This window comes from Dendrobates tinctorius, unplaced genomic scaffold, assembly GCF_039654945.1.
Source record: "Dendrobates tinctorius isolate UK_male_01 unplaced genomic scaffold, ASM3965494v1 ptg000396l, whole genome shotgun sequence".
Classification (NCBI taxonomy): domain Eukaryota; kingdom Metazoa; phylum Chordata; class Amphibia; order Anura; family Dendrobatidae; genus Dendrobates; species Dendrobates tinctorius.
In genome coordinates, this window is record NW_027362062.1 from 3,333,400 (window position 1) to 3,356,332 (window position 22,933).

Sequence of the window (22,933 nt, forward strand, 5' to 3'; positions counted from 1 at the left end):
AACTGATGGCTGCAAAGTTCTCTGCTCCTTTGTTTGGCTGGAAGAGCTGGGCACTGGTTCATTGGTTTGGATGCAGTCTTTCTCATTCACTGCTTTCAGTACTTCTGGATGAAAGCGCTGTAAATGTCTCTTTACATTAGAAGCTCTGGTAGGAGCATTTTTATCTTTGCCTGAATATGCACTCATCTTGGCTTCACAGCATTTGTTTTCGTCTGGATCATTTGTCATACACTGACAGACATAATGTTTTCTATCTTGAGTGATGGTGAAATGTTCAAATACAGCTGATTTAATGTGATGCTTCTTTGACATTCTCAGGTTTTTAATTCTGCATTCACAATCCAAATGACAATTGTTTTTCCTAAAAACAATTGTACAAAATTATTGCCAGGTCGTACAACTGATATAGTGGTCAATAATACTGTTATTATTCCTCATGTACTCACAGTTAACTGATGCAAAGTTTGTTGAAAGGATAATACTTCTTACAGTCTTCCTCTTCTGAGTAGCAGGCAGCTGTGAGATGCTTGGAAGACGCACACCTAGTATGATCTAGTCTAGAGGAGGAGCTTTACTACTAAGAATTTGCAACACATTTTCACTTTCAGTTTCATACATTGTAAGTAGGGGGGTTGGGGCAGCATGAGGTTAACCAAGTATAAGATTAGATAAGGGCAGTGGAGAACAGTGACACACAAGAAGTAAGAAATGTCTCTATCTCCAGCAGAACTGCTTATCACTGTTGTTCATAGTTTGATAGAACATATATATTTGAGTAACATTTATAATATTCATATGAAAGTTCAATTATGAAATATTAATACATTTTTTTTTTTAAAGCTGGAGTCGGTACATTTCTTCCGACTCCGACTCCAACCAAAACTAACTCCGACTCCACGACTCCAACTCCACAGCCCTGGTTGCTACCGAGATCCGCTCTGTGGTACAGAGATCCTCTCCGTTTGGACATGGTAGCCTTTTACGTTTAACTGTTAACAAACCATAGATGTTATTAACAATGAAATATGCATCTGAAAGGTGTGTTTGACTCACCTGGACGCGGCCTGTAACCGCGGCTGCAGCCCGTCAGGAGCAATAAATGCCGGCACCTCACCACGAGTGGTGATTAGACAGGAGCTTTGGCAAAAGCTGCAAAACACCCAGATGAATGCGAAAGAGGACGCTCCTGACTCACCTGAAATGGGACCGTAGAGCCGGACCGGTGTAGTAGATGGACCTCGGGTACATTTGAGTCACCAGAAAGATGGCATGTATTGACTAAACATGTCTGGTAGAGGTCTATCCAAGTGCTCGATAAGAGATATAATACTGCTGCAATAGAGCGCGAGGAACCTGAAGGCGAGAGCGTCTAACTCACCTGAATACGGTACAGAACACCAGTACCACTGAAGCAGTCAACCCCAGACACGTCTCCACAGTAATACGGCCGTTTGAACTACTGTACCTGGATGGTGGTGCTTCTGAAGCCTGTATAGCGGATATAGCACAGCTGCCATCGGCTCTAAGTATCCTGTGAACAAATCAGCGTGGAGAGAACCTGGAGAAGGGTATAGGAGACAGCCATTTCTGTGTTGCGGTGCAGTCTAGGTCTGGATACCTGACGACCTTAGGCAGAATAACAGCTTCTGTGTTGCAGTCTAGGCCTGGGTACATGACGGCATTAGGTAGAATAATGGCTTCACATGTAGTAAGCCGTACAACGAAGACTGTAGTAAAGTAGATTCTGACCAGTCAATTCTTCTGATGGTAGAACATTAGGCCTGCGATCAGAAAGAGACTAACTGCACTCTCTGTTGTGTGCTATGGGTCCAACCTCTGGACCAGCGAGCAGTGGTCAGCTTCTTTATCCACTGAACCACAGTAGACAATTGCCAGGTAGCACGAACTTCTATCCGGCTGGAAGTCCGGCCCAAACACTGCAGACGTGAAGAGTTAGAAGCCGCACATTATTCTGCTTAGAGCAGTATGAAGCCAGCGTCCGGAGGGGGCTGCAGAAAAAAGGAAGGGCGAGTGCCTGTGAGCAGTAAATATGGGAGCAGATGCTATGCCAGGGCTCCAGCACCTTTATGTGTGAAGAAGCAATGGTTGACTGTTGCTCTGCTGAAATCAAGGCACATATCTGCAATGGCCGAAAACACAACAGCCGTGTGACAAAATCAGATCTCCGATTGAAAAAAACGTGTGAGTGAAACCCCCTACCAGGCCAATGCCATGCGGAAAATACAGAAGACAGCAGCGTGGCTCTCCAAGCCTCTGCTATGCCAAACATACTGATGCACTAGAGACAGTGCGGCAGAAGATTACAATTACGCCAGGAAAATACACGATTCTAGAGTACTATTACATCAGTGACTGTACAGTTCTAGAATACAATTACTTCAGACACTGTACGGCTCCAGAAAACCATTACATTAGTGACTGTACTGCTCCAGGGACTGTACAACTATAGCGCATTTCACATGAGACGCAATAGCTAAGATGGATCCTCTGCTCCGTCACTGGACCGGCGGAAAGTGTGGCCCTGCTTAATTTTACTATGAGGGGCTTATACTCCACATTGTATCTGATTCGGCTGAGGGGAGATAGGCAGGAAACAGCTGGTCCTGTCCGGTGAAGGCACTAACCGTGTCCCACGCTGGGAGAATACGACCGCTGTGGTGGATGCCGATGCAGGGAGGATGCAGAGGTCCAGGAAGACCTATCTAATTTTGCAAGTGAGAGAAGAGGAGCAAAACTGAGCGGTGACGAGGACCGCGCTGCCCGCAGGCTGGACAGTCATTACCGCTGTGCTCAAACCAATATGGCTGCTCAGGGCCCCCACCTACCCACCTTAGACAAGGGCGCGCTGTGCACAACTCCACTCTGCACAGACCGAACGGAGGCGGAGCCAACCGTCAGCTCTGGGGACAGAAAGATGGCGGCGAAGGATATTCTCTCTGCGCCGCAAGGGAGGCCGGACGGAGGGCAGAGCTTGCGCAGGGTGCCGGGAGTGGCTGAGAGAAGACGGGCGGGAAAAAAGCCCGCCTGAAACAAGAGAGGACGGGGGGCAGGGCTACCGAGGACTAGGCCGCAATTGAAGCCGGGGCCTAGATTAGACCCCGGAGGCCGCCGATGAAGGGGGGGCAGTGCGGAGGCCCGAAAAATTCTGAAGTTATCACCTGGATCCTACCAGAAAAATAGTCAGGTGCGGGGGAAGCGGTGGGGCGAGAGACCCATGCTGAGGAGAGCAGGCTGCTGCTAACCTTCGCCTATTCTGCTGAATAGGGTACCAGCTGGGGGAAGCCTGAAACACACAGCACTCGGTGAGCGGTGGTGAGGGCTTTGCCGACCTCGGCAGGGAATGAGCTCCCCACATGTGCGGCAGGAGAGCGGCCAGGGACAGGGGAGGACTCGGCCCAATATAAACCGGGCATAGACTACTGGAACCTAGGGGTTTCCTCTTCTTTACCTATCTTCTTATGCGGTGTTTACCTCTTCTCCCTGTGGTGTCAGACGTCCGGAAACATGTTGCAGGACGTCACATCTCATCCAACTAACAGGCTCTGGTGGGTGAGTAGTTGGGAGACTAAGGGCCAGGACCAGGTCTGGATCACCTAAGCACGCTTCTGTGCTAGGAGTTTGGGTCCTGCCGGCTAGACGTATGAGGATACGGAGTGGCAGTACACGCCGTACTCATAGCCTCTTTGTGGGAGTACAGTTGTGACCTTTCACACTGTATCCCTCCTGGAACCTGAAAAGGAACGACGCACATTGAGGTAGATAAGGGTCTAATGTAAGACCCGTGTCCACCTCCTAATGACACTAAGCTAAACTGAACATCCTACTTCCTGTCGGTGGGGTGTACACTGCGGAGGAGGAGCTAACTTTTTTTCTGCATAGTGTCAGCCTCCTAGTGGCAGCAGCGTACACCCATGGTTTCCTGTGTCCCCCAATGAAGCGATAGAGAAATATTATGACTTTCGGGAATGCGATGATGCAAAAATTTGATATCACCGTAATTGTAATGACCCAGATAATTAGTTTTTCCCATATTGGTTGATGGAGGAAAAAAAAAAGTACTACAAAATGATGCCATATAAAAAAAAATAAGACCATGTTGAATTATTCATAAATTATTTACGGTAATAACTATATTATATTCTTTTTTAGCAATTCAAGTATTTGCAGTTTCGCCAGAGTGTCCCGAATCTTCTTAAACACAGCTGTGTCCAATCCTTGTACCTGGCACGGAATTTCGCAGCCATCTATTTTTTCCTGGGTATGTTTTGCAATGTAATCCCATATAGACTTTACTTACTTACATTTCACATAAACTTGTTCTTTTATTCCAGGTTATATTCCAAGGAAATGGATTAATTCGTTCTTAGACCTCCAAATGGATCAGTGAGTATTGTTTTTTTCTTGCTTTAAAGGGTCATTCCCAAAAAATAAGTTATCTGCTATTTGATAGGGGATAACTTTCTGCTCGCTGGGAGTCTGGACCTCCAGGGATACCGACAATGTCTCATCAGTAATGGAGCTGAGGTGCGCATACTCGACCCAACGCTCCATTTTTTTTTTGTCTATGGGACTGCTGGAAATGTCTGAACATGTGCATTTCCACTCCAGGAAGGGGTATAACCACCAGGACCCCAGTGATTAGCAAATTATTCCTTATCTTGTGGTTAGGGGATAACTTGTATTTTTTTCTTGCGGGAATAGTCCATATTTGTACAGGTAGTTTAAATGAGATATGTGCAATATATTTTTGTTAATGTGTTCAATTGTACCGCTCCACAGGGCCGCGATAAAACTTAGAGGGGACAGTTGAGGTTACATTCACACCCCCATTCAGACATTCTGTTTGGGAAGAAAAGACTAATTGCATTGATGTCCAAAAGGGATCTGTTGCATAACTGGTACATAGAGAATCAGAGGAACCCCATTGATTATTATGGGATTTTTATAGATGCTGTTTTGTGTCACTTTTTAAAATGGAAGAAATTCTGCAAGTTACACATTTATATTTTTTTTTTCCTGTTCCAAAAATGGACACACAAAAGGGCCCAGATGGACCCCACTGCTTTCCCTTTGCATCATTTAAACGACCAATTTGTTTTGTGCATTCATTCTGTTTGTCTGTCCCTCAAAATGGAATAGACAAATGGAAAAGTGAATGCAGCCTATGTCATTTTTGGCATATAGACTGTGCATAATAGGTAAGTTTATTTTTGGAGCCTCCATTTGTCATGATAATGGCATAATTCCCTGTTGGGCACTGGAGAGACTACACATTAAAGGTGGCTGTGCTTAAGTGCCGTCTCTTTTGTAGCGTTACATTAGTTTTGGAAACGGCTGAGCATTTCACAACTGACGTAGACTATAATGGTCGGAGCCGGTCGCATGCGCAGCCTCCTCCCCACCTTGTCTGCTTTCTATATGGAGTGCAGAATTGAAAAAAGACTCCAGATATTGGGATGCTGAAAATGGCCCCTCTGGTGACCTGTGACTTTTGTTTTTTTTTTTTGTTTTTTTTCTACAGACATTTGCCTCCATTGGATACTGTTCGTGGATTACTTGATGTGTCGCTGTTTTACCAGATTTGGCTTTCTGGAGTGTTTCTGCTCACCACCTGGTATATCATGTGGCTGCTTTTCCAGATCTACGCTACAGAGGTCAGCAGGGTACATGTGATGAATTATATAAGACTGCGTTCACACAGGATAATGTGGTTGTGTAATTTTATGTAGATAACCTCCATGGGTCCCTTTGCTATTTTATGACTATTCAGCCTCCTTTATCTGAACCAGCATGTAGGAAAATGCAACCTTGTGCCACTCACTGCAGCAAAATAATAATTTTGCTTGTCATGGGCAAGACGGACATTTTCAGTTCAATGGTTAATGAGCCCCCACAGCGTGGTATTTCTGTAAAGTAATCTCCAAGTTAATACAGTGCCTGTTCTTGCTTTTATTCAGTATATATCTTTTATCGGCTTCTGTTGATACATTTATCCTGAATTGGTTTTAATGAGTATTTAATAAAATATAATTTTTATAATTATATTGTCGCAACCTTTCCAGGCGCGTAGGTTTCCTGTGCAGACAGCCTTTCCTGAAGAAGCAGAACAATGTCTTCCCAACATGTTGAGCTGTAACTCTCCACTGCTAAAAGTGAGTTTTTCTTGCTAAAATACGCACGCACGCTTGGGGTGAGGGGCAAACTGGTCAATTGCCCAGGGCCCCCCAGTCTCTTAGGGGCCCCCAGCATTTCAATTCCGAGGTTAAAACTGCTTAATTACCTTTGGTGATATCACGGTTGTGTGACCATCATGTCACCAACAGTACATTAACCGCAGGAGTCTACAAGAGGAGACGGGCTGGCGTTGGTGAGAACGAGGAGAAAACTGGGAAACTTCTCAGGGCCCCCACTCTCTTAGGCCCTCCCGCAAAATTTCCATTCTGAGGTTAAGACCGCTTAAGAACCTTTGGTGACATCACGGTTATTTGTCTATGATGTCACCAAAGGTCCTTTAGCTGCAGAATTGTAGGGGAACTGAAGAGGCGACAGGCCAGTATGTACCGTACGTGCAGTGTTTGTATATACATGTCTGTGATATGATTGTATTTGCGTAAATCCTGATTATGTATTTTTTCTTTCTTTTTTTGATTTGTTCAAGAATAAATATTGATTGTTCAGTGAAAAAAAAAAAGTAAGACCCCCCCCCCCCCCAAATATTTGGATTTCAATAGATGGACATCCAGGTTCCACATTTTTGCATGTCAGCACGTGCCTAAGATGCACTTTCTTGTGATCGGAGTCTGGTTACTTGCAGCTTACTGACGGCTGCAGGATGTAGCTTATAGGCCTCTGTTCCAGAGACAGATGTAGGTTGGCCATCAATATGACCATCACAGAAGTGCTCTGACTGCTTTTGCAAATGGAGATGGACCTCAGTGATACAATCTAGGGTCAATTGGAAGAAACCCACCTATTAAAAATATTATGAAGAGAGGGAAAAAAAAGGCCCCCTTGACAAACTTGTAATCAAGTTTTGGTATAGGCCCTAACTATCTGTTATTTGTTCTCATTGCCTCACGGACTCATAAGAGAATTTCTTTAATTCTATTTATACACTTTCCTTGTCCTCTCCAGTATCTGGCCTTCCAAGATTTAATGCTCCTTTCTCAATATTCTCCATCTCGAAGACAAGAAGTGTTCAGCCTCAGTCAGCCAGGTATGTGTGCTTCTTGCATACATTTTGGAAAGTTTACTTTCTCTCGTCATTAGAATTACTGACGACCAGACTCTTATTTGACAGGAGGCCATCCCCACAATTGGACCGCCATCTCTAAAGAGTGCTTGAGCGTCTTAACCAATTTGACATCAAGACTTGTTGCTTACCAGGAGGCTGCTGCAAGTAACGGACGTGTCCGACTCTCGTCGTCCTCTTTAGAGACCAGGAAATCTTCCAACAGCTCGGGTATGTCCTCAGATGTACATGATGCATTGTTTACTAACGTATAGTGACCATAGGTTATGCTGTAAGTGTCTGATAGATGGAAGGCCCCACCTTTCTCTGGAATAGTTAGGGAAATGCATGGAGGCAACTTTCTCCATTCTCATCTATAGAACTTAGGGAAACATTTGTAACTTTCCTATAAGTACAGTTAGGTCCATATATATTTGGACAGACAACATTTTTCTAATTTTGGTTCTAGACATTACCACAATGAATTTTAAACAAAACAATTCAGATGCAGTTGAAGTTCAGACTTTCAGCTTTCATTTGAGGGTATCCACATTAAAATTGGATGAAGGGTTTAGGAGTTTCAGCTCCTTAACATGTGACACCCTGTTTTTAAAGGGACCAAAAGTAATTGGACAGATTAATTGTAAATAAAATGTTCATTTCTAGTACTTGGTTGAAAACCCTTTGTTGGCAATGACTGCCTGAAGTCTTGAACTCATGGATATCACCAGATGCTGTGTTTCCTCCTTTTTGATGCTCTGCCAGGCCTTCACTGCGGTGGTTTTCAGTTGTTGTTTGTGGGCCTTTCTGTCTGAAGTTTAGTCTTTAACAAGTGAAATGCATGCTCAATTGGGTTGAGATCAGGTGACTGACTTGGCCATTCAAGAATATTCAACTTCTTTGCTTTAATAAACTCCTGGGTTGCTTTGGCTTTATGTTTTGGGTCATTGTCCATCTGTCGTATGAAACGACGACCAATCAGTTTGGCTGGATCTGAGCACACAGTATGGCTCTGAATACCTCAGAATTCATTCAGCTGCTTCTGTCCTGTGTCACATCATCAATAAACACTATTGACCCAGTGCCGCTGACAGCTATGCATGCCCAAGCCATCACACTGCCACCGCCGTGTTTTACAGATGATGTGGTATGCTTTGGATCATGAGCTGTACCATGCCTTCGCCATACTTTTCTCTTTCCATCATTCTGGTAGAGGTTGATCTTGGTTTCATCTGTCCAAAGAATGTTCTTCCAGAACTGTGCTGGCTTTTTTAGATGTTTTTTAGCAAAGTCCAGTCTAGCCTTTTGATTCTTGATGCTTATGAGTGGCTTGCACCGTGCAGTGAACCCTCTGTATTTACTTTCATGCAGTCTTCTCTTATGGTAGATTTGGATATGGATACGCCTACCTCCTGGAGAGTGTTGTTCACTTGGTTGGCTGTTGTGAAGGGTTTTCTCTTCATCATGGAGACTATTCTGCGATCATCACTGTTGTCTTCGGTGGGCGCCCAGGACTTTTTGCATTGATGAGTTCACCAGTGCTTGCTTTCGTTCTCAGGATGTACAAAACTGTAGATTTTGCCACTCCTAATGTTGTAGCAATTTCTCGGATGGGTTTTTCCTGTTTTTGCAGCTTAAGGATGGCTTGTTTCACCTGCATGGAGAGCTCCTTTGACCGCATGTTTCCTTCACAGCAAAACCTTCCAAATGCAAGCACCACACCTCAGATCAACGCCAGGCCTTTTATCTGCTTAATTGAGAATGACATAATGAAGGGATTGTCCACACCTGTCCGTGAAATAGCCTTGGAGTAAATTGTCCAATTACTTTTGGTCCCTTTAAAAACAGGGTGGCACATGTTAAGGAGCTGAAACTCCTAAACCCGTCATCCAATTTTATTGTGGATACCCTCAAATGATAGCTGAAAGTCTGAACTTCAACTGCATCTGAATTGTTTTGTTTAAAATTCATTGTGGTAATGTCTAGAACCAAAATTAGAAAAATGTTGTCTCTGTCCAAATATATATGGAGCTAACTGTATATGGAAAGAGCTGTGGCATGGTTATGCCAAAATCTCTAAAGTTGGAATCCCCTTTTTAAAACTGTATCCTATATGTCTTGGGGATGAAGAGAAGTATATAGGCATGAGACTTCATCTGCTAATATTTCATATTGTAAACTCCCCCATTTTCTTTCCTTTGTCTTTTCTGCATGTCTACTTCTGCATATTGGTTTGTTTGATTGGATCTTAATTATTTTTTTTCAGGCACATCTTTCATCAGTGACACTGTTGACCCTTCACCAAACATTGTTCCAACTCCTCGCACTCCTATACCCTCACTTCTGAAGCCTGGTGCTTCTCTCAAAGCAGCATGGGACCCCAGTAGTCCTTTTGCCTCCCCTGCAATTGGTCACATCACTGGTGTCGTGGACCAAAACACTCAATGGCATGGGTCCATACAGAGCCCACATGTTATGAGAAGAGGCGCAAAGCTATGGACTTGTGGCCCAGGTGGGGTACACCTACTTGGTTGCTTGCTTACATAGTCTTGTTCCTAGTTCTTGACAAGTATTTTGTATCTTTTTAAAGACATTCAAAGCAACGGCTCAGAAGTTTCCCCAGCCTCTAAAGCCAGCGGTAGCCCTACTAGCAGTGACAGTCAGCGTGTCCTCTACGCATGGCTCCAGAACATAAAGGAGCAGGTAGGTACCAGACGTGTTATGCTGGGCATACATGCCGCAGGTACCCTGGCCACACAATGGGTAGAACCAGCTAGTGAACGCTTGTAACAAGCAGAAGCACATGATATTACACAGGTGGAGGGGCCCAATCTCTGAAGCAAAGCTCACACCGTGTAACAGGCAATATGGTTTTCTGCTTTTTTTTTTTTTTTTTGGAGCATTAGTTCTTGATGTCCACCCTTGACAACCTCTCCATACACACTCCTCCTAGCTAATCCTTCCGGTAGGAAGCCCATTAATCTAATAAATGTGCCCCTATAAATCTCTCTTTTTAAGGGGTTGTGTCTCAAAGGCGTACCCTTTTTTTAAAGAGCATGGCTCCTGCTTTTCTACCTGACGTGACCAAGCTTAAAATTATTGCCTGTCTAAGCAATTCATAGACTTGACAGGTCTGCCAAAGCACAGCCTCTTTTACAGGGCGGCTTTCTGTTTTGGCTCATAGAGGGGGACACTAATGATGACATCCATTTAGGAAGTCCATATCCTTTAATATGACAGTTTGGCCACAGAAAAAAAATTCCCATTAATTGTGGCATCATATGTAAATCCTGTACCGAGGGGGTTGTTCAAGATACAGCGGAGTCACAGATGAGAAAATAACTAATTTCCACACAGCCCACTGTCAGCAACTATTTTACTTAGAAACAAAGAAAACACATTAAATAAACCTTTTGCCAAAAGACTCTATCCACTGGACTGGACTTCTCAGCACCGAAGAAAACTGTTTCTGGTATTTACTCTATGGGACTTTATCTGTTAGCGTGTCCGTCTGAACCGGCCACTGTTACCTTATTATACCCTGAGAGCAAACTGAGTTAATTGAGTGCAAAGCACAGGCTCGCCTGCGGTCTAGCACAGTGGTTCACAATCTTTAAGAATATATATATTTCTATTCCTATTTCTCAACCAAACGTTCACCTCCTGTCCCCGTATAAGCTCAAGAAATTAGAGGAAAAGTCCGTCCTCGACTAAATAGAGAATATTACAGAATTAATCAAATATAGATAATCTCTCAGCGAGGATGCCGTGGACAAAATCTATTGGAGCTGAATCACTGCTCCACCTTATATTGTCCCACAGAGAGACTCATCTTCCAGCAGAACAGAGAGGAAAACACAAGTCCTTCCTGGAGTTCACTGTCTGCTGTCAGCTTATATCTAGCATAGCATCCTTAGTTACTGAACAGCATGAAAACGTAGTGACAAATCTGGGGTTTCTGGCCGTTGATTGCAAAAGGAAAACGTGGTCCTTAGAGCCACTATACCTAACTAACGGCTTGGTTGCAGCTTCGTGTCTCTTGGCGCCAAATATATTGTGTTGCGTGCACGTTTACATACTGCGGCGTCGCAGTGGGCTTTTAGCGTTTCTTACCTCCAGGTCTGCTCTTCTGAATCTGCACAACGCTGCCATTTAGTGGCATAAAACACCATTATAAAGAACCAAATCTATTGACCACCAGTACACCGATTATTCAGGAGTGGGTACAATTACATTGATCTTCAATTATACCGCCCTGGTGAGCTGACACACATCTCGCATAAATGCTTATGGCTTAGCTTCTCTGTATTCATCATCTACAGTTCTGTTTGTATTTTGTGTAATTAATTTTCTCCAGACTCCTCTATTCCTCTCGTCCGACCACATGCACTACCGACCCCATTCCCTCACATCTCCTCCAGTCTCTCTCTCCATTCGTCACAACTCACCTAACTGCAATCTTTAATCTCTCCCTCTCCTCGTGCATTTTCATATCCTCCTTCAAACACGCCATTGTTACTCCATTACTAAAGAAACCCGCTCTCGACCCATCCTGCACAAACAACTACAGACCAGTCTCCAATCTTCCCTTCATTTCTAAACTTTTGCAGCGCCTAGTTTACACCCGCCTTGCCCATTACCTCTCCACTCACTCCCTCCTAGACCCTTCGCAGTCCGACTTCCACCCCCTACATTCAACTGAAACTGCACTCATCAAAGTGACCAATGACCTTCTGACAGCATTATGTAACGGTGACCACTCTCTGCTCATTCTTCTTGACCTATCTGCATCTTTCGACAATGCTGACCACCATCTCCTACTCTCTAGGCTCCAGTCACTAGTCTTTAAGGACACTTCTCTCTCCTGGTTCTCTTCCTATCTTTCTGACCGCTCCTTCAGTGTTTTGTTTGCTGGCTCCACTTCATCTCCTCTTCCTCTCACTGTTGGGGTACCGCAGGGCTCAGTCCTTGGCCCCTTCTCTTCTCTCTCTACACGACCCCAAGAAATTAGGACCATCCACAATTTGCATAGTTTCAGGCGCTCCCTCAAAACACATTTGTTCAGAGCGGCCTATCATGTTTCCTAATCACAGTCATTCTATGTGTAAGTGTGCGTGTGTAGCCCATTCACTATCTCCATCCATTCCTCACTCCCTCAAGATGGCTGGACCATCATTGTAAATACATCATTGTAAATACACACCTGTACTCTGTATCTCCCCCACCTCATTGTAGATTGTAAGCTCTCACGAGCAGGGTCGTCTTATTTTGCTTTAATTATTGTATTGTTAACGTTGTTACTTATGACTTGCGTTTGGAACTGTTAAACTGTAAAGCGCTGCGGAATATGTTGGCGCTATATAAATAAAGATTTTTTTTTTTTTTTCTTAGATCAAGCATTTTTTTGCAAAACGAGTTTTGTTCACTTATCTGTTCAGTAAGGTAAGTGGAAGGGGTGGGTAGCGGGGAGATCTGCTGCTGACACTGTTATAGGGGTAACATCCCCCAACTCTGTACTAATACATCCCAATACTGGTATGCATGGCCCCACCATTCCTATCCTGGTATTCATGGTCCCCATCATGGTTAGTGGTTGGGTGAAGCAATTTATTGTCAAACTACTGTGTTTTCTCTTTGTAAATCATAATGACAACCCAAAACATCCAAATGACCCTGATCAAAAGTTCATTTTGGCTTGATAACATGCACAGAAGTTGATACATACATACATACATATTATAAAAATAAAAATTCTACTCAAGTCCCTTCCTCTCCCTTGCAGCGTCCTGTTCTGATGCCAGCATCTGATTTTAGTGTGTAACAGTGTATGACGTTACTGCCATGTGCCTTGACACGCTGAAATCAGCTTCTGGAATATTCACTGCTCTCCACTCCTGGGACTATGGTCGTGGAGAGCATTCTCTTTAATAGCAGGCAAACTGTTAGCCTCAGCCGCTGGCTACCTGTAGCGGCTGGATGATTGTGTGTGCCCGCTATTAAACAGAATAAATATTCACTGTTCCTCACACTCATAGTCCCTCCCACCTCTCTGCGCTGGCTTCAGTACATAGAGGTAGACAGGACTATGGGTGTGGGGAGCAGTGAATGTCCATTTTCTTTAGCATCGGGCACAGTGTTAGCTGCAGCCGCTGGCTCTTGGCTCCTGTGACCCGCTCCCCACCAAAGCCAGACTATAAGGTATATCTGGACTAGAAGACCCCACTTTCCTCCAAAATTTGGGAGGAAAAAAGTGCGTCTTATAGTTCGAAAAATGTGGTATATTTTTTGCAGTGTCATAATCTGAAGCAAATACCATAAACCCTCTTTTGAGTTTACATAAGTATTTCCTCCACAACTCTTAAGTGCTGATCTTGGCGGGAGTTTAGTGTTTTGTGCTAGTTCTGACATACACTATACAGGTTTCTGTTGGTATCTGTCTTTCTCGTTCGCCTTATTGGGGGACACAGAGACCATGGGTGTATGCTTTGCTGCCACTAGGAGGCTGACACTATGCACAAAAAAATGTTAGCTCCTCCTCCGCAGTATACACCCCACCGACCGGCACCAATTTCCTCAGTTTAGCTTAGTGTCAGTAGGAGGTGGACACGGGTCTTTCATTAGACCCATATCTACCTCGTCGTGCGTCGTTCCTTTACAGGTTCTACGGAGGGATACAGAGTGAAAAGTCACATCTGTACTCCCACATGGAGTCTGCGAGTACGGCGTGTACTGCCACCCCGTATCCTTGCAGTTCTCCGCGGCAGGACCAGCCAGATGGACGCCGACACCAAGACGTGCCAGCGACTCCAGGGGTCCTTGTCGCCATTCTCCCTCCCCCTCGCCTACCAGAGCCTGTCGGTTGGATGAGACGCAGGACTTCTTCAGACCCAGGTAACGGATCGGGGATGGGTGAGTATAGATTTTTATTACCTGGCTGCTCATTCCCGGGGGACAGGGGGCCTCTTCAATGGCACAGGGATGCGGGCGCTCGCAGTCGCCCTACATCTATAGGCACACCATGCTCTTTTTTGCTGGCCCCGCATTCCCCCCCCTCCCCCTTTCTGGGGACAGGGAGCACAGGGCCTTTTTCTTTTCCTCCCCTTGAGAGCGGCTTGCGGCTGCGGCGTCCCCTTCTTCCGACCTCCGCGCCGACCCCCTGCTGACAGGCGGCCGCCGCAACTAATTTAGGCCCCGGCTTCACTTCGGGCCTACCGCTGCGTCGCGGCCACGCCCCCCGCCCCTTTCTTCTAAGCGGGCTTCTCTCCCGCTCTTCCCAGGCCCTCCCACCGCCTGTCCTTCACCTGCCCAGCCTGCTATTGGCTAGAGGGCGGTGAATTTTAACCCTGCAATGTGCTCCGCCCTCCCTCCTCTCCTGGACGCGCGCTCTTTCTCAGGCAGGCGCCATTTTACCAGCCTGTTAGCCGGACACCAGCTCGTCACCGGATCATCTTCTGCCAGCTGTTTTTTTTCGTTCAGGAGGTCTATCGGCCGGATTTCGCTCTGACCTGCATCCACTGACAGGTCGCAGAGCATCGCTTCTGGGGACACCGGACCGTGAGTAGCTCTGCACTGCAGACTGACCCTTCTCCGCCCTCTGTCCCCCAACCTTCCGGCATTACCTCAGCTTTTCACTATGTCTACCTCTAAGTCTGATTGTACCCGCTCTACTGCCCCCCCCTGCACTTTAGTCAAGTTCTTTGCATGTTCTTCGTGCAATCGCAAACTTCCAACAGGCCAGTCCACTCCCCTCTGCCTGGATTGTAGCAACCCAATTCAGCCTGACGCCGTCCAGGAGCCATCTACGGCTCCAGGTGAGAGTGAACCCCCCATGCCTGGCTGGGCCTCCTCGCTATCTCAATCAGTAGCAGACCTCACCAAGGTGTCTCAGTCCCTGGTAGCCGTTCTTGATAAGTTGCCCCTGGACTCTTCAGCAGGGCCAAGCAGGTCCCAAATTGTTCCATCTGAGTCAGCCAGCGTTAGTCGCAAAAGACCCAGGCAAGATGCCCAGCCGGATTCCTCTCCTCGTCCCATCACACCGCATAGCCCTTCTCAGCAGCCTCCCTCTCGGGCCTCCTCTCCCGAGTCAGGTGAAGCGCTTTCGGACAGGTCATCTGAGGGGATTTTAGAGCTGGATTCAGACCAGGATGCAAACATGAAGGTCACAGTGCAGAACCTCATTGCAGCGATCCATCATACTTTCGATATTGCTGACTCCCCTGCGAAATCCTCAGATCAGGAGGTTTCGTTCAGACGGGCAGAAACTCCCTCCAGGGTTTTTCCTTTCCATTCCGAGTTTGGGAAGATTTTTACCAAGGAAAGAGAGGATCCGACCAGATGCTTTCAAAGAGGAAAACGTCTAGGCGTACTCTACCCATTTGCTAAGGAGCTCACGGACAACTGGTCGGCCTCTCCCTCGGTGGATCCGCCTGTGTCCAGGCTTTCCAATAACACGGTTCTCCCGCTTTCAGGCGTGGCGTCCCTAAAGGATTCTAATGACAGGATTATAGAATCCCTGGCGAAGTCTGCCTTTGAAGCGGCTTCAGCGGCTGTGTGCCCAATCTTTGCTTCATCCTGGGCAGCAAAGGCCATAGCCACGTGGGCAGACGACCTTCGTCAAGGCGTCTTAGATAAGGCGCAACCGGAGCGTTTTGCCGCATCCTGTGCAGTTCAGGCGTCAAGCAACGTAGTTGCAATTCGACGTACAGTTTGGCTAAAGGCCTGGCAAGCGGACTTGTCTTCTAAAAAGTCCCTCACTAACCTGCCTTTTTCAGGGGGTGCGCCTCTTTGGGTCCCAATTGGACCAGATTATTAAGGACGCCACCGGAGGCACGTGTTCACTTCTCCCTCAGTCCAATCCTCGCAGACCTCCACTAAGGCGTCAGTTTCAACCCTTTCGGACTTTCCGCCGTTTCAATACGGCGGACAACTCCTCCAGCCAACAGAGACCGCAGGCTCGCCAGGAGAGAAAGAAAGTTTCCTTCAGACCCACTCCTTCCTGGCGATCCCACTCTTCCCAGGGCAGACTGTCCAGATCTGGATCTGGACGGTCTACTTCAGCATGACTATCGTCGGACACGCGAGGCGCCTTTCCAATTAGGAGGCCGACTTCCTTCCTTCAGGGACGTTTGGCTGGCCTCCGTAGAGGACGCTTGGGTCAGGGAGGTCGTATCCTCAGGATACAAGATACAGTTCGTCTCTCTCCCGCGGGATCGTTTCTTCGAATCCCGGCCTCCAAAGGATCCAGCCTTGGTCCCGGGGTTCTCTACGACTATCGCCTCTCTCCTCAGACAGCACCACTACCAGCTCGTCGCATGGCCCTTCGGTCTTGCCACCGCTCCCAGACTCTTCACGAAGATCGTGGCTGTGTTGATGGCTTTGTTGAGAGTCAGAGGTCTCGTTCTTTTCCCGTACCTAAACGATATTCTGATCAGGGCTCCCTCATTTCAACAGGCTCACCAAAGTTTGTCAATCGTCCTGGACACTCTTTCCGATTTCGGGTGGATCGTCAACAGGAAAAAGTCCTGTCTGGTTCCTACCCAACGCCTGGTCTTTCTAGGCCTTCTGTTCGACACTCGTCGGTCAAGGGTCTTTCTCCCACAAGAGAAGATTCTCTCTGCAGCAGGAAGTACGATCGCTGCAGATCTCACGATTCCCGTCCCTCCGTACAGCCAGGAGGGTCCTGGGAAAGATGGTGGCGGCGATAGAGGCAGTTCCCTTTGCCCAATTTCACGCCAGACCTCTCCAGCAGGCCATTCTGTCGAAGTGGAACAGGTCGCCTCGGTCCCTGGATCGCCCTGTTCCTCCTTCTTACCGGATCAAGCGGTCCCTCAACTGGTGGTTGTCGTCACCTCTCATTCTATCGGGTCGATTCTTCCTTCCCATTCGCTGGCAGATAGTAACCACAGATGCCAGTCTCCTCGGTTGGGGTGCAGTGTTCCGCAACCACACTGTTCAGGGTCGATGGTCGGATCGGGAATCAGTACCGATCAACATTCTGGAGATTCGAGCTATCCATCTTGCTCTCGTTCACTGGGAAAGGCTCCTCAAGGGACTGCCGGTACGGATTCAGACAGACATCGCCACAGCTGTGGCATATGTCTACCGCCAAGGGGGAACACGGAGTGTCTCAGCCCTGGCGGAGGGGTCCAAGATTCTTCATTGGGCGGAGATTTCCGTTCCGACAATTTCCGCGGTGCACATTCCCGGCGTAGACAACTGGGCCGACGATTTTCTCAGCCGCAAGGGTCTCGCGGCGGGAGAGTGGTCCCTCCATCCGGAGGTGTTTCATCTGCTCTGTCTTCGGTGGGGAACTCCGGATGTAGACCTCATGGCATCTTGCCTCAACAGGAAAGTCCCACAATTCGTGTCCAGGTCTCGGGACCCTCTGGCAGTGGGCGCCGACGCCCTGGCCGTTCCTTGGTCCCAGTTCGACCTTCCCTACCTGTTCCCTCCTCTGCCTCTTCTTCCCAACCTGTTGAAAAAGATCAAGGCAGAAGGAATTCCAGTCATTCTCATCGCCCCGAATTGGCCCAGAAGGTCTTGGTTCGCGGACATTGTCAACCTTCTCGCGGACGCCCCCTGGAAGCTTCCAGACAGAACAGATCTGCTGTCTCAGGGACCGATTTGCCACCCCAATTCTCGGCCGCTCAATTTAACGGCGTGGCTGTTGAGACCGTGGTTCTGAAACGGGCAGGATTTTCCGACCAGGTAGTTCAGACCATGATCCGAGCCAGAAAGCCATCATCTTCCAAGATCTACTACCGTACTTGGAAGGCCTATTTCACTTGGTGTGAGACCAATGACATCGCGCCCATGTCCTTTTCGCTCCCTTCAGTCCTAGCGTTTCTTCAGGCAGGATTGGATGCGGGCCTTGCCCTCAGTTCCCTGAAGGGTCAAGTTTCGGCGCTGTCCATTCTATTTCAGAAAACATTGGCTTCCCGTCCTCAGGTTAAGACCTTTCTTCAGGGCGTGGCTCACACGGTTCCGCCGTACCGGGCGCCCGTGGATCCATGGGATCTTAATCTGGTTCTTGAGGTTCTGCAAGGTCCTCCCTTTGAACCCCTCAGGGATATTTCCCTTTCTCTCCTTTCTTGGAAGGTAGCCTTTCTGGTGGCCATCACCTCCGTCCGGCGCGTGTCGGAATTGGCTGCTCTTTCGTGCCGCTCCCCTTTTCTGGTGCTCCACCAGGATAAGGTAGTTCTGCGGCCTCCGCCCTCTTTCCTGCCGAAGGTGGTGTCCTCGTTTCACCTCAACGAGGATATCGTGCTACCATCCTTTTGTCCGTATTCAGCTCATCCCCGAGAGCGGTCCTTGGACCTGGTTAGGGCGATAAGAGTCTATCTGTCTAGGACGACTTCCTTGCGAAAGACAGAGTCTCTTTTCATTATCCCTGATGGGGCGCGGAAAGGTCACTCGGCATCAAAGGCCACTATTGCTCGCTGGATCAGATCGGCAATTTTGGAAGCCTACCGAGATAAGCGTCGCGGAGCCCCTCCGGGGATCAGGGCCCACTCTACTCGGGCAGTGGGTGCCTCCTGGGCGGTGCGCCACAGAGCTTCCGCGCTGCAGCTTTGCAAAGCTGCAACATGGTCATCGGTTCACACGTTTGTGAAATTCTACAGAGTCCACACCTACGCTTCGGCGGACGCCAGCCTAGGTAGACGGATTCTGCAGGCCGCGGTGGTGAGTCCGCTGGCCTGATGGAAGTTTGTTTCCCACCCCAGGGACTGCTGTGGGACGTCCCATGGTCTCTGTGTCCCCCAATAAGGCGAACGAGAAAACAGGATTTTTTGGGTTGCTTACCGTAAAATCTGTTTCTCGGAGCCTTCATTGGGGGACACAGCACCCTCCCATGTTTCACAACTCCTGTTCTTATGGTTGTCGGTTGGTTACAGTTGAGTTGTCTGTTCTGTTTTCATTCTGTTTTGTTACTTCTCCTACTGCTTTCTCACTAACTGAGGAAATTGGTGCCGGTCGGTGGGGTGTATACTGCGGAGGAGGAGCTAACATTTTTTTGTGCATAGTGTCAGCCTCCTAGTGGCAGCAAAGCATACACCCATGGTCTCTGTGTCCCCCAATGAAGGCTCCGAGAAACAGATTTTACGGTAAGCAACCCAAAAAATCCTGTTATTTATACATGTCGGCTCAACTTTTCTCTTCCCCCCCCCCCCCCCCTATACAGCATCCAGAAGCCTCTAGCCAAGAAGTGTTTGCTGATTCACAAATCCACATTTGGGCTTTGGAAGGTCAGAGATAATTTTGCACTCCATTATTGTATTCTGTCAGCTCGTCGGAAATGTCTGTTTTAGTAAATAATTATGGAGGACATTTTGCTCCAGATTGCGTCTTTCCTCTGTTGTTATTGCTAAAAGCTTTTGAATAAATTGACATCTGGGTGTTGCCAGTAGGGGGCGTGCTCCAACTTTGAGACTGTCCAATCGGTGCTGACTGTAAAGACACCTCCTTTGACAGGGGGAATGGCTCCCCTTCCCAGTTGTATATGTAATAATTTCTAGGAGTAATACCTGGAATGGCGCCACATATTGGTAGGAAAAGGTTGTTCAAGAGTTGCTGTTTCCTGGAGAATGCAAGTATTTATTGTGTTAAAAAAATCAGGACTTGCGTCAGGTGCTCATAAGCCATCGGTAGATAGGAACCATTGCGGTCTGCTTCCATGTTGGCGATCTTGCACCGGTTTAATATCTCTTACGTGTGCGCCTTATTTTCTATGGGACATAACACACGATCATAAATGTATCTGAAGTACACACCTGTTTCCTAATCCCTTAGATTACACAGATTGTACAGCATAGTAACCCCCCCCCCCCCCTGTTTCTGGTCTTTTTCAGCCATGTCTAATCTGGTGGTAGCATCCTTCTCAGAAGACAGAATGGGAGTTGTGCAGACGACCCTCTCCACCATACTCTCCACGCTGCTTGCTCTACAAGAGGTGAGGGTGTCACCAGTGTTGCTGCCTCAGAATTAAAAATGCAGAGGGGAGAAGTATAGTTATAGAACCTATAGCTTCCAAAAAAGGCAAAGTTCTCACCTTGTGAGTTGTGTGCTTTTGCTCATATCAAACCATTTGTAAAGGATTGTTCCCATAATAACATCATATCCCAAGGATGGGAAGATAGCTTGGTAATTGCTGGGGGTTTGACAATTTGGACCCTCAGCGTTTCCGAGAATGGACTGTACTGACCCCTGTCCCGAATGGAGCTGAAGTGTGCATGCTCTGCCTTTTCTCCATTCGTGATCCTGGAAGTAAAATACGACAATTATTTCTGCCAGTCTCATAGACAATGAATGGAGCGGAGGTCAAACGTGCACCTTCACCCTGCTGAGGACAGGACTCATCAGACGCCGGTTTCAGGATCATTGGATGTCAAAGTGGTTGCACCTCCAGCGATCAGCAAATTATTTTGGGAGTAACCTTTAATTGCAGTGTAAAATTAATTGTGACAGACTATTGTCAAACACTCTTTAAAGAGGGCTGTGGGCTATGCTAATGTATCTGTTTTGGTAAATATTTCTAATTTTTGTGAATTTACAAATTTCGTCTTATTTTGCTTCAATTATTGTATTGTTAACATTGTTACTTATGACTTGTGTTTTGAAACTGTTAAACTGTAAAGCGCTGCGGAATATGTTGGCGCTATATAAATAAAGATTATTATTATTATTATTATTATTATTATTAAATGAGAACTTTGCACTGTGCCTTTCCTCACAGCATGAGCATGTATCTGTTCATGCTCGGATAAGGAGCTATCTGAGCATGCTCCAGTGCAAACAGAGTATCTTTGGCATGCTCTAATACTATGTTCAAGACCCTGTGGCTACATATATCACTGCTGTTCAACAACTGCAACACATGTAAGGATTGCCTAACAAACAGCAGCGAGACATGCAGCCGCAGGGTCTCAAACATAGTATTAGAGCACGCCGAAGATACTCTATTTGCACTGGAGCATGCTCAGATAACACCTTATACAAGCATGCTTGCTCATCACTACTGAGTACCTCTAGAGTTATGAGTACCTCCATACTATGCACGTGCTGCTTATCACATACGTCTTGTTACAGCCTGTGAATAAGGAAAAGTTGTCAAATTATAAAAGGTTTGCTCTGGCCCCGCTTGCTTCTGGATCAGCAGGTGAGCAGCACTGATGATCTGCCTCCTACAGGTGCTGCTTCTAATGGATGGGACAGGTGTATGATTCCTTTTTGACAAGTCCTGGCAGTCATCAGCGCCGCTTATCTCTCAATGTGGAAGTGAGCGGTGTCGGAGCTACCCTTTAATACATTTCCAAAGACAATGTTAGTGGAGTGATGCAAAAAGCAAAAACTCGACTCTAGAATTGCTGCTATTCACAGGAGTGCTAGCAGACTCTTCTTACAATGTGCTACTGTTTAGTGATCTGTTTCTTTTCCAGGCTGTAGAAAAGCATTTTAAACTTCCACATGCCTCCAGCAAACCAACCAGATTTACTTGGAGCCTAGTAGATTCCTCCTACAAGACGCTAAGGTTCGCGGTCAGATCCACTCTGAAGACTGCAATCTACAGGATAACCACTACATTTGGAGAGCACCTACAGTAAGTGTTTGATATGGCGGATGGGCTGTTGGTAAACACTTTAACTGGATTAAACCTGGACCTGTTTCTCCTCCCCAGCGCCGTTCCTGCATCTTCAGAACATCGGAAAAAACTGCAGCAATTTCTTGACTTCAAGGAATAACAAAGCGACGTGTGTGTGATATCCTGCACATCCGCCCCTTAACCTGACATCACAATAAAAGTATTCCCTGTAAAATATACCACCAGCAATTCTTATTGTGACCTTTATTTATTTGTCATGTTCTGTCTGACTTGTCTCATGTCTCCTTTTGGTCTTTTTGAACGGTTTTAGTGTAAGTCTTGTTACTTTTAAAATAAAGTGCAATGAACTTTTCAATATTAAAGGTGAACAGTTTTGAAGCTTATAGTGGGTTTTACATTATTTTTTTTTTTATTTGTATTTATCTGTAGTCCAATGTATAATCTACAGCAGTGTCTTCCGCGGCGTAGCACTTTAGTGTGGAGAGGAGTTGACCGAGCATCCTGACTAGTGATAAGCGAATGTGCTCGGATAAGGTCTTATCTAAGCATGCTTGGGTACTAACGGAGTGTCTTCAGCGTGCTTGAAAAAAGTGGTTTGAGTTCCCGCAGCTGTTAGACAGCCGCAACACATACAGGGATTGTCTAATATCCAAAAGACATGCAGCCGGGACTCGAACATATTATTCGAGCACTGCAAAGACAGTCTGTTAGCACCTGAGCATCCTCAGATAAGACCTTATCTAACTATCACTAAGTTTTATCAATGTGTTGGATCAGATTTTCATCAGTCTTTTAGTTAGTGTCTTTTTTTTACCATCAATGTTTCATCAGTGATTTTTCTCATATACAAAAAATAAAAAATTGCAAAAGTTCTATCCATTACAGTTTTTAAAAATGGATGGTACTGCACTGCCTGTGTCTTTTCACCGACCCCTTGACTTGCATTGGTAACTTTTAATTTGTGATTTGGATCAAAAATGGACACCTCTGTGCAGTCAAAGAAAAACCACAACAATGTGAAAAGTTCCATAGACTATGATGGGTTCATGTTCCATCCGTGAAAAACACAGAACATAAACAAG

The 22,933-nt window shown here is 46.5% G+C and overlaps 1 protein-coding gene across 2 annotated transcripts in view; it reads left to right on the forward strand.

Annotated features, from left to right (window-relative positions):
• NDC1 (NDC1 transmembrane nucleoporin) overlaps nt 1-22,234 on the forward strand; it is a 34,182-nt gene extending 11,948 nt beyond the window's left edge. For both annotated transcript variants that reach the window (XM_073563687.1, XM_073563686.1), the window contains exons 6-18: nt 4,171-4,279; nt 4,353-4,404; nt 5,543-5,675; nt 6,084-6,173; nt 7,156-7,237; nt 7,322-7,483; nt 9,519-9,764; nt 9,843-9,955; nt 12,644-12,694; nt 19,434-19,497; nt 20,101-20,201; nt 21,688-21,848; nt 21,927-22,234. In XM_073563687.1, coding sequence (XP_073419788.1) covers nt 4,171-4,279; nt 4,353-4,404; nt 5,543-5,675; nt 6,084-6,173; nt 7,156-7,237; nt 7,322-7,483; nt 9,519-9,764; nt 9,843-9,955; nt 12,644-12,694; nt 19,434-19,497; nt 20,101-20,201; nt 21,688-21,848; nt 21,927-21,990 — 1,428 coding nt within the window. In that variant the 3' untranslated portion in view covers nt 21,991-22,234. The remainder of the gene's footprint in view (nt 1-4,170; nt 4,280-4,352; nt 4,405-5,542; nt 5,676-6,083; nt 6,174-7,155; nt 7,238-7,321; nt 7,484-9,518; nt 9,765-9,842; nt 9,956-12,643; nt 12,695-19,433; nt 19,498-20,100; nt 20,202-21,687; nt 21,849-21,926) is intronic.
• Nucleotides 22,235-22,933: the final 699 nt, after the last annotated feature.